Raw genomic sequence first — 16,877 nt, 5'->3', positions numbered from 1 at the left:
GAACGCGTGGGAAACTTACTTTCTGGATGCTTCTCGTATTATCCCAATCCTCCGCGGGATTATTTGTTCTATGGCGTTTTTCATGACAGTTCCACATGCTTATCGGGACTGTAGAATTTTCTAGCCACTGGTAATTGAAATAGCCATATAACTTCTCAAGCTTAAAGGATGTCTTCTTGAATAGACAGTCAACCACTGTCGACCATTTCTAATTGAAGAAAAGCTAATGACGCAAACATTCGAACCTGAAGTCATTGTTTTTGTAGTCTGTAACCAAGACCAAATCCTGTATCTTACACCAAATACACTGGTTAAAGTGAAAATTTCACCCACTTACGGAAGCTGAAGGGAAAATTGTCCTAAATGAACTTATTACTGCTTCCTTGAAGTCTACCATTATAACTTTAGGATTCCAATTCAGGACTTCAACCTTTCATATATATGCTTTCTCTTGTTCGGGAGAAGGCTAAAAACCACTGGAATCACATTGGTTTCCTCCATTGAACTTGCAATATCTGCATGAAGTACAAAAAAATGGGAGAAAAGTATGTTGTAGCTCTGAAATGTGTCGTCAATAAAGAAGGTCGTGTTGGCCTGCAAAAAGAAACTATTCAGGGACTGGTATTCGCTGTGGTTGCTACTCGAAACGAAACCTTTAGATTCCATATCCTCTTCTGCTCAAAAAACAACGAAAATTCACAGAAATAGTACCTGTACGGAAATGGGAATTCTTTTCTCGCTTTTAAATCATGACATTTCATTGCATCTGGCACTTGTACGTACCTGATGGGAAGGATTTTGACATGTACGGAAATGGGAATGTACGCAAGTGGGGGGACACCACTGAGACCGGTTTCACCATAGTTTCAATGGCTCTTTTCCTATTTTACGTTCAAGGGCTGAGTATCTGCAAGATAGTGTCTATTACAGAATGCGAGCTGTTATAAATGTTTTACTATTTAAATTATTTTTTACATTTTAAACTTTACTTACATTTTAATAATAGAGAGAGGATCAAAACAAGTTTCTTCCGATTTTTGAGTTCAACGCCCCATGATTATGCATAAAAGCTCTAAGCCAAATAGTGACGATCAGGAAAATGAGAATAGTAGCACGTCGAAAGTGGGAGGAGACGCGAAAACCCACACACCTCGCATACTCAAAATGAATAACAAGATAGCTCAAATATTCAGTAACAAATAATATGAACTTGAAACAGCATGTGTTGCCTTGATAATAACTACGGCTTTGGTACTTGCGTTTCTACATGTGTATTAATCAGCATTGCCAATTTGTGTGTAATTACACAAAATGTTACAACGACTTATCAAAATGATAGTCGTAAACCTGGTTCGTTTGCTAAAATAAAAATTCGAAGTGGTAGTATTTCTTCCTCATGTAAAAATTAGCTTCGATATGTAAATACCATTAATCTCACCTTTTTAATAAATATGACAACGTCTATAAATGGTGTTAAACTGATTTTATTATTTTGATATAACTTAAATATCCTTTTCTTTAAACTGTTAAATACACAAAGTCACTGACTAGGTAACCATAAAACATGTCCATATCATAAACTATCCCATAATAATCACTTACATATATTAAAAACATTCTTCTTTTGTTAATATGAAATGAACATTCTACTAAGCATAGTGCATATGTATGAGTACTTTCTGCCCAAGGTACAGGTAAATATTACACAAACCAAAGTATTTTGTTGTATAAAATTCAGCCCTCGTTAGTATTTTATGTACAAAATTATAAGTATTCTCCTTGTGCGAAAAACGGGCATTCGGCTAGTAATATTTAAAATTGCTCCTTTTTCCCCTACCATTTCAACACCCTTTCATTCGTTTTCCGCTCGATAAAGCTAATTCTTTCCATTCTTCTCCACAGCCACATTTCGAATGCTTCCAGTCGATTTTCATAATTTTTGCGTAATGTCCATGTTTCCGCCCCACATAGTACAATACTCCACAGAAAACATTTTATAAGTCTTTTTTTTTTTTTTCAACTCTTTTATTCAAGGCCTCACAAAATAGACTTCTTTTCCTCCTAAAGGCTTCTTTCGCCATTCCTATCTTTGCTTTTATCTCACGTTCGCACTTCGTAGCATCACTAATAATACACTACTCAGGTATCGAAAACTAGTAACCTGTTCTATTTTCATCTCGTATTCCTCACAATCCTTCCTCAAGTTTTCCAACATTTTATTGATTTTCTTTTCAGATTCCGCTACAAGCGCCATCTCATCTGCAAACCGTATACACCTAATCATTCTACCTACTACTGAAATGAAATCTTCATTATGTAGGCTCTTTTCCACTAGTATCTCTTCTAGATATATATTAAATAACGTTTATGAGAGACAGTATCCCTGTCAAACTCCCCTTCCAGTTGCATTCTCTTCTACATTTCCTTCCCTATTCTCGCACTTACTTCTTAGTTCTAATGAATCTTCCATCTTCTTTCCAACCCAACCCATTCTAGAACTCCCAATAACAATTTCTAATCTAGGCGGTCAAAACCATTTTTTTAGATCAATAAATACAACATACACCTCTTTGCCTTTTTCTGTAAACCTTTTACCGATCACCCTTAATAATCCAATTGCATCTCTTGTGCCCTTACCTCTCCTGAGTAAATTTTTTGCTGCATGAGATACAAAACTAATAGTTCTATAATACTCATATCTCTCTGGGTCCGATTTCTTAACCACTGGTATCTTGATGGTCTTGAGGAAGTATTTTGGCCACTCTCTTGTTTCATATATTTCATTGCAAAGTCGGAACAATTGTTTCTTGGCCTTGTCTCCTATTTCTTAATGAAATCGATTGGTATATTATCTATCGCGATTGTTTTTCCTTTCCTAATCTCGGATATCATCCCGAAGAATATTAAACCTTTTACCATCCTCGTCGACTTCATTTTCTACTTCAACATCTAGACCACACGGCCTATCCCTGCTCCCACATAAGTCCTAAACATTCTTTCCAACTTTCTGAGACTTCGTTTCTCTCGCTGACCATCTTGCCAATCTAACTTTCTCTTGTAATCGTAATATCCCTTGTTTCTTCCGAAGTTTATAGATTTCACCTCCTTGTACTTTCCTCATGTTCCCCAACTCTTTCTAATTCTTCTCTGTCCTCGCATTTTCTTCTGAAAAATCCATCTCTTGCTCTGTCTGTTTCCCTTTGTAACTCGTTGTTTAACTTCTTGTACATATTTCTGTCCTCTTCTGTACCAATCTCTTTCCACGTCTTCCTTTCCCTCATTTTCTGCAACATCTCTTTCGTAACACATGGTTTCTTAGCCGTTTTGAGTTCACGGTAACCTACTACTTCTACACCTGTTGTGCGTAAACTTTAATGTGCTTCCACCATCCGTTTGAGTATTTTTCTTCGAATATTTTAACGAAAAGGTTTCTTTACTTCCTCATTTTTCAACTTTTCAGTATTCAGCATTTTGTTGCCTACTTTTCTTCTGCCTACATGTTTCAATTTAATATCCACTTCGGCCAACACAAGGTTATGATCGGAGAAAATGTCGGCTCCGGGAAGGGTCTTTGCGCTCTTCAAGCTATTCCGATACCTCTCCTGAATTATAACATAGTCTATCTGATATGTTCGGCCGTCTTGCTGATTGAACCAAGTGGTCGCAATACTATTGAATTCTGTCCACAGAAATTGACCAGTCCCTCTCCCCTTTCATTTCTTTTGCCTAAACCATATTTGCTTAATACACCATCTTTCTGTTTTTCTTCCGCAACAGCATTGAAATATCTCATTATTACAATTACGCATGCATCCCTCTTCTCCTTGTCTATAATTTCTTCTATTTTCTCATAATTTTCTTTTACTTCTTCAGTTGTATGCTAAGTAATAGGTGCGTATGTCTGTATTACCACTAGATCCTTCTTTCTTTGTCGTTTAAATCTTAACATCGTAACTCTTTCATCAACAAATTATATTTTCACTACCTTCTATTTTGAGCGCTTACCAAGAATTATTCCTACACCATTATAACCGCCCTTTTCATTACGTGAGTTAAACATTCTCTATCCTTTGCTGTTCAACATCCTTTTATCTTCCCATTTAACTTCGTAAACTCCTACTATATCTAGATTACTTTGTTTCGTTACTTTGTTTCGTTTCTTCTTTAAGATTTTCTAATTTCCGTCCCTATAACAGAGTACGTATATTCCAAGTCCCTATCCTTGTCCTAAACCTTTTGCTCTTGCTTCTCTTTCTCTCTCTGTTTTCTGCACATTATTACTTTCTCGTCCAATTATTCTGCACATTATTACTTCCCAAGACACCCGCTTCCCAGGCCGGTAGCCAGGCCAAAAATGTAGAGGGGGACCAATATAAGTTAGGGGGGGGCGATCCAACCATATTACAGTTCATCACCATATAACAGTTCATTTGCAAGCCTACCGTGAAAATTTTAGAGAGGGCCAGCAAGAATTTAGGGGGAGCAGCCCCCTAGACACCCGTGGATACGGGGCTGCTGCTCCCGGAGATCGAATGGAGAGTTATTTTGCCTCCAGAACTATATTTTGACCTGTCAGGAAACTAAGAAAAAACAGTGGTGATTTCCTGTTGCCTTCAACTCCACAGTAATCCAGCCGTTAAAGTCATTCCGACGACGCTTGGAACTAAGTTGCCGTACCAATCACTATGATTTTCGCTAACTTGGCTACTAGAGAACTGCTGCCTTCTCCCAGAACACTCGTCTGGCTACTGCGTTTAGACCAATTCGGTAGGGGTGGCCCTTCTGGTGGTTAACTACCACCGACATAGCTGTAAATTTGACTGTAGCATACAATCCTCCCCACCCGACACATAAGTGTCTTCGTAAAGGTGATACTTATCAAAAAGAGTCCCTATCCTGTTCACGTAAATTAACTCCACTGAAAGACCTGTTGCTTTCACGCAAGGTCTGCAAGAAGACACCTCTCCTAATCGAACTTAGTGTTTGCTGAAAGGCAATCTTGTTTGCGATACTAACAAGGAAAGGACATGAACCAGTCAACGGGACTTCCTAATCAAATCTAGTTCATTCGATAAACATAACAAAGATATGTTCATGCACAAAAAAATAGGTGCAATGGACAACAGATCCATTAACCCTGTTAGTATAAAGAAAATCGTAGACTTGCAGTGAAATAGCTATTGCATCAACACTGTTCATTGGAAAGTCACGGTTCTCTTCAGCATGAAACAAGCTTTCCAGAGGTGGTATGTATTAGGGTCCATAACGTACTTGAACAGGGAAAATTGGGAGAATGTCGGGGGAATTTTCTCCAAAACAAGATCAACTTTGGTTTGTAACAAATGGTGTGTAAGACTTCTGTTGGAAATTCATCAATATCTGCTATTTCAGGGATTTTTTTATGAAGCCATGAACAATCTTTCAAAATATCTGTTTGGATTAAATCTTTTTTAAATACTTGAAGCAGCACAATAGATAATACGGAAACAGATTTGTTTAAATTTCTGAACTGGAGTAACTTCTAAAACTTTATCTTTAGCTTTTTCACTAGGCATTTTTCTTCGAAATTCTCTTTTCATCGAAGTCCAGTGAAACTTCTACATCATCCACATCCTCTAAAATACTATTCATGGCAATTGTACACTATTTTGATTTATCAAGCAGAAATTCAAAGTGCTCTTTGATTAGCAATGATTTGTTGTGACAAAGTTTGCACCAATTTCCAAGCTGTACAGTAATCCATTTCTTGAAACGGGAGTTGTGATCAGAAAAATATCGAGCATGACAAAAGTCATGAGAGCATATTCGAATTTGGACTATTGCTTTATCATATTTATGGCCGCGAACTTTGATTTGCAATCCAAGCTTCCATTCAATATTTTATTTAAAACATTCAACAAATGGGTCAACTTTCTTGAGTTGGTATCACTTATCAAAAACGGTACGTCAATAATTGATGAAAGTGCCGTATGCTTACTCCACCATCTTGTGGCACCCATTTTTTGGAGTTTGCATAGTTTGGTGCTGGCACTGTTTCTTTTTAGTCTCTCACAGACAGTCATTCACTTGTAACAAGAACTTAAGAAAACAGCCGATTCCTCTACTAAACCAAATAGATTTTCTGCTTGGAGCAAGTTTACTGTAGAATCAGCTACAGCCAAATTTAGTACGTGTCCCATATAGTGTCAATTAAATACGGATTCTCCCTTTTGAAATGCGCTTGAAGACCGTTGTAACAGCCGCTCATGCTACTCGCCCCATCAAAAGAACACGCAATAATATTTGAAATTTTAGTGCCATATTCAACTAGCTCTGACTTTATACATTCGTACAAAGCAAGTCCAATTGAATCATCAACAACTGTTAAATTTAAGTCTTTCATATACCTTTCCTTGGACTACGTAGCGGACACAGATTGCCAACTGGTCCATAAAATCTATACCTTGTGTACTATCCACCATCAAGTTATAAATAACACTGTCTTGAAGGTCTTTCAAATTAATATTTCGTCCAACTTTATTATCTTGATTAACTTTTTGATGAATCTTTTTGACAAAAAAAGTGAAGAGAGAGCCTCGTCCAGTTTGTCCTTTTGTCAACTTTCCTTCTACTCCCTCCCCCCTCTTTGTTTTTTGTTCGCTGTTTGTGCGCTGTGGTGTCTTCAATACACTTTGTAACATGATTTTGCAAAATTACATCATAATTTGCAACTAACATGACCAATCCAAGGAAATTCTCATGGTTTTTGACAGAATCTAATGAATGCGACCCTTCTGACCCCCTCGCCCTCTGTAAACAATTATTTATCTTCCTATATATAAATAACACTATGTCGATTAAACGCTGTATAACCAATCTTCTGATCTGAATTTCTGCTTCTCTCTTTTTTATCTTATTGAAAACTAATAATGTTGAAATATCATGTCCGCTTTGGCTTTCGAAAGCTGACCTCGCCATGAGGATGCGAAATCAGTGCAATGACACCCGAAGTCCTTAATGTCAGTGTTCTAGACCGGAGTCCGTTACCTCTTAATTCAGGTAGCTCTCCAATTATCCTTATGGTGCTGGTCAACACTGACATTTTTAGCGTCCCCATCAAGAATCGAACTCGAGACTATGAGCAGCGTAGGCACGTGCATTAACCATTCAGCTAAACACAGCACTAATCAGCGAAAATTGTATTTTGACAATTCAATGGAGGCCTCCAAAACAAAACAAAAAAATGATACCAAAATTGCTAGTAATTAAAATTTCACAATAATTCTTTCTCACACATAAGAAACGAATAACAACATGAATATTAAATACGGAATAAGAAACGGGTTGAGCGGGGCCTGCGATGCGTTCCAATGTTTGCACTATCGCTATTCTTTACTGAGTACCACTAAGTTATACAGGTTTCATATTTTAGGTCTAAATTTCAGCAGCCCATCAGGTTTGCTTTCTTTCAGAATTTCAACCAAATTTGTGTACTACAAGGTAAGTTTATATTAATGCATATTGCAAACATGAGTTAGTGAGAACGAGGCATAGCCCTACAACTTTGAAATAATTTTCACACATCCTATGCTGGAATGTGATGGAGTAGTATTTAAATGTATGTAAACGGTTTTAATACCAACCAAAATTTTATCGTTTTGTTCTTGAGGGCCCCACAGCTCCGGGTCCCTCAGCGATTGCCGACCTGCCGACCTGGCCAGACGCCCCTGATCTGGATCTTCTATGATCTTGGTCCATGTGCAATAGGCCGTTTACAGTTGTGAGTACCACCTAAAAGTAATTCTTTTGAAACATCAAAACTACCCAAAACGTTTTTTTTTTTTTTCAAGCTGCATTTATACTTTCTTTTACCTCGCAAGCTGAGATACTTTCTGTCGTAAGCATGGTCACTTCTCCTGGCGTCTAACTTGAGAAAATGGACTTATTCGATGGCATGAGGATTTTGCTTGTTTAGCAGAGTATTTAATCTACGAGGCGCATCCCAAAAGTAAGTTTCCCACGCGTCCCATAGCTAGGAAATGGTATATTGCGCGAAGCGACTACGTGTACGTGAGAGAGTAAGGTCCTAGCATGGCACATACACTAGCGGAACTTCCCTAGTGCTCTGAGTAGCGTCATGGCAGTGGTTGAAGATGGACGTTCCTATTCAAGCTCCCGCCGGGTGTGAAGTGAGAGCAGTGATAAAGTTTTTTAATGCACAGGGCATAGCACCAATCGAAACCCATTGTTAGCTGTGCCAGGTCCATGGGCCTAACGACATGAGCAAGCAGTTCTTGCAAATTTTCCGCTCCTTATTGCACACGACTGTCACGGAGTGCCTGTTGATGAAGAAGTTTTGTGTTGAAGCAACCGACTCTAGAGCATAAAGCAAGGCGCACAGGGTCAGCATTGACATTTTTGCAACGATACAGCTGACGATGGATTTCTGCTGGCGCATGCGCCATGTAAGGACCTTACTCTCTCACGTGCACGCAGTCGCTTCACGCAACATACCGTTTCCTAGCTATGGAACGCGTGGGAAACTTACTTTCTGGATGCTTCTCGTATTATCCCAATCCTCCGCGGGATTATTTGTTCTATGGCGTTTTTCATGACAGTTCCACATGCTTATCGGGACTGTAGAATTTTCTAGCCACTGGTAATTGAAATAGCCATATAACTTCTCAAGCTTAAAGGATGTCTTCTTGAATAGACAGTCAACCACTGTCGACCATTTCTAATTGAAGAAAAGCTAATGACGCAAACATTCGAACCTGAAGTCATTGTTTTTGTAGTCTGTAACCAAGACCAAATCCTGTATCTTACACCAAATACACTGGTTAAAGTGAAAATTTCACCCACTTACGGAAGCTGAAGGGAAAATTGTCCTAAATGAACTTATTACTGCTTCCTTGAAGTCTACCATTATAACTTTAGGATTCCAATTCAGGACTTCAACCTTTCATATATATGCTTTCTCTTGTTCGGGAGAAGGCTAAAAACCACTGGAATCACATTGGTTTCCTCCATTGAACTTGCAATATCTGCATGAAGTACAAAAAAATGGGAGAAAAGTATGTTGTAGCTCTGAAATGTGTCGTCAATAAAGAAGGTCGTGTTGGCCTGCAAAATGAAACTATTCAGGGACTGGTATTCGCTGTGGTTGCTACTCGAAACGAAACCTTTAGATTCCATATCCTCTTCTGCTCAAAAAACAACGAAAATTCACAGAAATAGTACCTGTACGGAAATGGGAATTCTTTTCTCGCTTTTAAATCATGACATTTCATTGCATCTGGCACTTGTACGTACCTGATGGGAAGGATTTTGACATGTACGGAAATGGGAATGTACGCAAGTGGGGGGACACCACTGAGACCGGTTTCACCATAGTTTCAATGGCTCTTTTCCTATTTTACGTTCAAGGGCTGAGTATCTGCAAGATAGTGTCTATTACAGAATGCGAGCTGTTATAAATGTTTTACTATTTAAATTATTTTTTACATTTTAAACTTTACTTACATTTTAATAATAGAGAGAGGATCAAAACAAGTTTCTTCCGATTTTTGAGTTCAACGCCCCATGATTATGCATAAAAGCTCTAAGCCAAATAGTGACGATCAGGAAAATGAGAATAGTAGCACGTCGAAAGTGGGAGGAGACGCGAAAACCCACACACCTCGCATACTCAAAATGAATAACAAGATAGCTCAAATATTCAGTAACAAATAATATGAACTTGAAACAGCATGTGTTGCCTTGATAATAACTACGGCTTTGGTACTTGCGTTTCTACATGTGTATTAATCAGCATTGCCAATTTGTGTGTAATTACACAAAATGTTACAACGACTTATCAAAATGATAGTCGTAAACCTGGTTCGTTTGCTAAAATAAAAATTCGAAGTGGTAGTATTTCTTCCTCATGTAAAAATTAGCTTCGATATGTAAATACCATTAATCTCACCTTTTTAATAAATATGACAACGTCTATAAATGGTGTTAAACTGATTTTATTATTTTGATATAACTTAAATATCCTTTTCTTTAAACTGTTAAATACACAAAGTCACTGACTAGGTAACCATAAAACATGTCCATATCATAAACTATCCCATAATAATCACTTACATATATTAAAAACATTCTTCTTTTGTTAATATGAAATGAACATTCTACTAAGCATAGTGCATATGTATGAGTACTTTCTGCCCAAGGTACAGGTAAATATTACACAAACCAAAGTATTTTGTTGTATAAAATGTCGCTCGACAAAGGGACTGAATATAAAAGTCATGAGTTGGCTTGGCTTTTATCTTCAAGAACCACTGGTCCGTTAACATTAGTGTTCTTATATTACATATGTCCCTCTTATTTTGATCGCACCTTGTATATCTATTCATTACATTTTACATATACATTAAACAAATCTTACATTTCATCAATATTTATCTTTAATTACATTAATTATATTTATTTCATTATTATTCACTATATTATCAATATATCTTCTTATTAAAAATATCGTCGCTCATTTAATTAGTCGTCGACGGGTGCGATTTCAAAAATCGTAAAGGACAAACGTGGGTTACAAATAGTTCGAGCGCATTATATAATAAATAAGTTAGATGTTGCCTTTAAAGGTATACATCGTAGCACTAAGATGTTATAATAAAGAAGAATCTCATTCAAGGTAGTCGTTGAATAATTGATTTTATAGAATGGATCTTATTCTTAACATAATCTTTGACAATTAAGTTTTCAACACAAACCAATCTAATATAAATAATCTTTGCTCTTAATCAATTATAAATCGAATTATAATTCTTACATATATTAAAAACATTTGAGAATTATCATTGATTAATGAGAATTAAAGAGAATTAAATTGAATAAAAATAAAATAAATGTTCATGAAAATTTAGAGCTGATATGGGTTTAACCAAATTTCATTAACGGTAATCAGGTTACATTAGTACTTGCATATGAATCTAATAAAGTGCATTGTACCGCACAATCATGATTAGGTTCTACATTATGTTGTACATGTCTTTCATCATGATTTTGATTTTGATATGAAGTGCCATCTCTTGATCTCCAATTACGTCTATCCACATAGTTCGCTGTATTCCTGGAATTTCTCTCGGTACTTCGATTGTTTTTATATCTACTGCTGTTGGGTGATCTGACATCATAATTACCATGATTAGTTAGATTAGGCGGATTCCCTACATAACTTTGCCTATTTTGCTCACTTTGATTGCTAGAGTATACTCGGCTTAGGTTAGGTCCGGTATTATTCACACTCCGAATATTTAAATTCCGAACAGGCACCAAATGATCTGAATTATTCTTATTTTTACCCATTCCTGATTGTGGGTTCATGGCATGGTATTGAGTTTCGTAACATTGGACAAGCATCAATAAATGGCTGAAACTCATACACTGTGTGGAAAATAAGATCTGTTGCAGTTTAAATGGAAGTAAATTTCGAATCGATGCTATTATTCTCGATTCCGATTGCAAAGGATTAACGACCTTTAAGTCGTTGTAGACATTTACAACAAATTCTACAAGAGATTTGTGCAATCGAGGATTGAAATGTTGATTTCTAAGGGTAGCATCTCTATTTGCCAGCAAAAAGTCATTTTCATAATTTGCGATCAATGCCGCTTTGAATTCCTCATAGGTATTAATGTGATCACGTATTGCTTTAAACCATAAGGAACAAGGTGGGAGTAATACATGGGGTATTAATTTCATATACTGTGATCGATCGATACACATTATATTGCATTCGTCTTGGAATTTCTCTAAGAAAGAAGTAGCATTCTCATTACACTTACCACTGAATTTGCTCATAGCTCGAATTTCACTCATTTTAACACTTAATTTTACCTTCCCTTTCTCATTCCTTGTTCTTGTTGAGTGATAGTTCCTATCCTTGACGTGCTGTGTCGTGACACCATCTAAGTTTCGCTCATCAGTACTCTTCGGATAACTTTCTTCTAGGATAATATCCTCATCAGATCCGGGCGAAGGCGAGATCATCTCTGGTGAGTGGGGCAACTCAAAGCGATCACTACCCAAGTTATTTCGGTAAATGTTGTCTTTAGCCTGTAACGTTCTAATCTCTTCCTGAATAGTAGCTAATAACTGTGTATTTACACGTATGTTATTAGAATTGTTGCTAACCTGGATCTTTTGCTGTTTAATGGAAGATTCTATTACTTCTAAATCTTTTTTTACAGCACAGATTTCTTGATTTTGGTGATTGTGCTTTTCCTGACAATCATCGGATATTCTTTTTAACTTTTCCTCGAACTGTGAAGATAGGTCGTTCACCACCTGGACAATTGTTTGTTTCGTTTCATCTGATTTCTGTTCTATCCGTTCTATCCGTCTACTTAATTCTTCATATTGCTTGTTAGCTTCGTCAAACTTCAGTTCTATCTTCTGTTCCATGGTCTTGTTAGATTCGTTGAACTTATGTTCCATGATCTGGTTAGCTTCGTCAAACTTCTGTTCCATTCGTCTACTTAATTCTTCATTTTGTTTGTTAGCTTCGTCAAACTTCTGTTCCATTCGTCTACTTAATTCTTCATTTCGCTTGTTAGCTTCGTCAGACTTTTGATCTATGGTCTGCTTTAATTCTTCGTATCGCTTGTTAGCTTCGTCAGACTTCTGCTCTATGGTCTGCTTTATCTCGGTAGACATTTGCATCATTTGTCGCTGTAAAGCTAACAAGATATCTTCCGATGTCAATCCTGGTGTTACACTAGTCTCTTCGCTGTCACTAGTATTTGATTCCTGCAGCATTGTTTCGTTGTCCATTTTTCTTATGATTACTTTACCACTTCGTAATACGGTTAAGTTCGTATTCATTAAATGTAGTATAAAAGTAAATTCAATCTTACTCTTCTTCGGGAACTGAATTTACAAAGTCCCGGGTGAGGTAAACCAAATTTTTACAACGACTTATCAAAATGATAGTCGTAAACCTGGTTCGTTTGCTAAAATAAAAATTCGAAGTGGTAGTATTTCTTCCTCATGTAAAAATTAGCTTCGATATGTAAATACCATTAATCTCACCTTTTTAATAAATATGACAACGTCTATAAATGGTGTTAAACTGATTTTATTATTTTGATATAACTTAAATATCCTTTTCTTTAAACTGTTAAATACACAAAGTCACTGACTAGGTAACCATAAAACATGTCCATATCATAAACTATCCCATAATAATCACTTACATATATTAAAAACATTCTTCTTTTGTTAATATGAAATGAACATTCTACTAAGCATAGTGCATATGTATGAGTACTTTCTGCCCAAGGTACAGGTAAATATTACACAAACCAAAGTATTTTGTTGTAATGTGTGTGCAATTTTGTCCTATGTGTGTATTTTGTGTGTAATGCCAATCTGTGTGCATTTTGTGTGTAATTTGGCACAATTCAAAATTTTAATCATTGATGATTTTTGCGAAGTTCCTTTCATTCAAACATTCATTATTTCAATTTTTTCTGAAAATTGCCCTCTAAAAATTACGAGCGCCAACGCCTGACTCCAGGGCGGCGCAATAAAACCTATCTTTCTTCCTTGGTTCCTCAATCTTGTTTTTCAGGAGTGGGTGTCATGATTAGTGATGGGTAAATTCGTGGGAAGATATTTTTCGGGAATATTCCCGGGAATATAGTTTTTCGGGAATATTCCCTGGGAAAATTCCCAAAAATGGGAATATTCCCGGAATTTATGTACAAACAAAGAAAATTGAATTCTACTATTATATTGTCATTTCAAACGTAAGTTCGTTTCTTATCACTGTCTAATATTCTTGTTATATCCAGAGGATTCTTTAAAATGTATATTCTGAACGGTGTTATGTTATTTTATCAATATTTTATTATATTTGGAGAATATGGATAAATTAATATTTACTTACAATATGTTCTATGCAAGTAAATATGTGGAAAAAATGGTATAGTAAGTCCACATACTTTTACACCGCTAAACAGTTTATATGTAAATGGATTTTCTAAACTTGAGTCTAGAACTGATATTATAAACATATTAATTTTTTAAATGTTATAAACAAATTAGGTTGGGTAACTGTCAAAAGACACATGTCTCACCATGTCTCAGAAGACACATTTGCGCATACATATTTATGTTCACAATATTTGCAAGATACTGACCTAGTTTTATAATTTAGCACGTAACATTGCCACACATGACCTTTCTTCCTACCTATTTTTCGAAATTTCATGCGTTAATTGACATGTAAGAGAAGCCTGAGCACCTTTTCAGAAATTCGAGTCAGAGACAGGAGACAGACTGACGTCTATTACTAACGTTGGTTCGGACTGTATTAATAGAACTTCATCCCTATTTCTACATAATTTCTACATTACTTTACAAAGTGGTTCTTCCTCATCATTTGTAAATTAGTACGTTGCTACTTTTTAGTGAAAATGGAAATTGAACTTAAAATATATTATTAGTTATATAAAGTACTGTCAACCTATTTTATTTTTTAATCTCCAAATTATTTAATACCTAGAAGAAAATAATAATAAATGAAAATAAAGTAATTAGTCACATGGTTCTTATAATTTGGAAGATAATCTAAAGAAATGGAAATAAATTCCTTCCCGGGAATTTATATGCAAGGGAAAAAACCCGGGAATATTCCCATTTTTATTTTCCTTCCCAGCAGGAATATTCCCATTGCCCATCATTAGTCATGATCGTTGGCCCACTCGTGTTTGATCAAAGCCGCTTTGTTCAAACAAAGCAATATGAATAAAGGTTGACCCTCGATGTTGGCCAAAGCATGAGGCGGAGAGGTGTAAGAAGTATTTTTTTTTCCTCACCACTCTTGTCAAGAAAATGCCATTTTGGAAACAGATGAACGACAGAGTGAACGAGAGAGATGGGAGGTCTTTTATTGAACGAAGAACAAAAGTGAAAAAAAAAAGAGAAGTTAAATGAAAGATTTAACCAAGTTATCTGTCTGAATCAATTGGTGTGGCTTGGTTGAGGTAAAAACTTGTCAGGATGACTGGCCGATGTTCAATCAAAAACATTAAGTACGTTGAGAGTAAAAAGAAAGTGACAGTGGGTGGGAAGAAGATGACGGTTCTCCTACAATAATAATAATAATAATAATAATAATAATAATAATAATAATAATAATAATAAATCGCTGAATCTTTGAACAATGGCTGGTCGATGTACGTATAGGTATGTACATCATTAGACATAATATACATATAGATAGGTAATTATTTGTGCAATTTTGTGTGCACTATCTTCCAGTTTGTGTGTAAAATTGTGCAATTTGGACGGAAGGTGTGTGTAATTTCGCTTACCGTGTCTGGCAACACTGTTATTATCACTTCACATGTATTTCATTTCGTACAGTCATAAATTCTTACACGTACATATATCTATCCTGTACACTTAATAATTGAGTAAACAAATTCTAAACTTACCCCCATCATCATAGAGCCACCAGACATCAATACAACCATTCTTCTGTTTCTTTCTAAATTTGGTTAAATTGTCCAAAATTTCCTTTGGTAAATCTACACCTCCTGGTCCCCTGTGAAACAAATATTCTCACATCAAAGATCCTGACATCTACACAATATTTTATGTTATAAATTACGTTTGAAGGAAATACTATGACTTATATGACTGCATTCTCAAAAATAAGGTCTCCCTTTTTTTAAAAAAAGATACAAAGATATGTTTAGTTTCAATATCGTACACATTACTTTTAAATCTTATACATTCAGCTATTTCTGAACATAATTATCATTTCGGTCGATGTAATTGTGTAGATTCTGCGGCAGTTTAGTGGACAAACACAATGTGTGTGAGTTTTCTCAGGGTTGTCCCGTTTCCTTCCACTTTCTTCATACCATCATTTCATTCATTTCTCATCATAACCGTCTCCTTTAGCCTAGCCGGCATAACCGTGGGGCGTGAAACTCAACGATTTCATTTCATTTTTTAACACCCACCTATCAAAAATTGAGCAAATTCGTACCTCCTTAACAATTTTTATTCAGTAATATCTGAACCAGAACTTATTTCACAATAAATTTGACAATATTTTAGAATTTTCAGCTATAAAACACCAAATACTAAATTCCGAAATGAACTTACTTTTCGATTTTTATAGTGGTTAACAAGCTCACTTTGATTTATAAGCAACGGCGCCAACTTTTCAAAAAATATTTGGGTGTATATCAATGGCGGGACGTGTTAGCCTATATGTTCTCAGGGAAGTCTCGATATTTGATTGATTTATTTTTAGTTAAAATCTTTTATGAACACTGTCACAAAGGGATGTGCTCTGATAAAGTAAAATATAGCGGTAATGTAAGGAAAAGTTGGGGCTGCCGTAGCTCAGGCGGTAACACGGTTGACTTAAACGCAAGAGAAACGGGTTCAAACTAAAAATCTGTGGGTGCCCCACAAGATTATTTGTTTGGGTGTTGGAGCCCCGGAGCACCCACGTAGTCGGCGCGCATGTGTATAAGCATTTCACAAGAAACAAAATAACAAGTAGATTTATATATATATATATATATATTGCTCAGATCACGACTCTCAGTTTCGGCACCTGAAAGTTTAACCGAAAAAGGGCCATCATCATTGCAATCTTCTTTTGCTGTATTTATTTCATCATTTATTCATTTTTGTTTGAAGGACAAGGAGGAGGGAGCGGGTTTTGGGGCGAAACCACAGCACAAACAAAAATTTTAAAAAAAATAAAATAAAAAGTAATTAAAAATGAAAAAATAGAAAATCAACAAATACTAGCTATATACAGCAACTTACCTACCTCACTAGTGTTGTATTCTAAAGCTAACTAGTGA

General features: G+C 36.0%; 1 protein-coding gene across 1 annotated transcript in view; it reads right to left on the bottom strand.

Moving 5' to 3' along the window:
- LOC145666327 (bumetanide-sensitive sodium-(potassium)-chloride cotransporter-like) overlaps nucleotides 1-16,877 on the bottom strand; it is a 190,997-nt gene that overhangs the window by 32,891 nt on the left and 141,229 nt on the right. Inside the window, exon 15 of the mRNA XM_081733431.1 lies at nucleotides 15,483-15,592. Within this exon, the coding sequence (XP_081589557.1) occupies nucleotides 15,483-15,592 (110 nt within the window). The remainder of the gene's footprint in view (nucleotides 1-15,482; nucleotides 15,593-16,877) is intronic.

Source organism: Thermobia domestica, chromosome 12 (assembly GCF_964235325.1).
Source record: "Thermobia domestica chromosome 12, izTheDome1.hap1.1, whole genome shotgun sequence".
Lineage (NCBI taxonomy): Eukaryota > Metazoa > Arthropoda > Insecta > Zygentoma > Lepismatidae > Thermobia > Thermobia domestica.
Note: the sequence above shows the minus strand (reverse complement) of the source record. Positions and strands in the feature narration are given on the sequence as shown.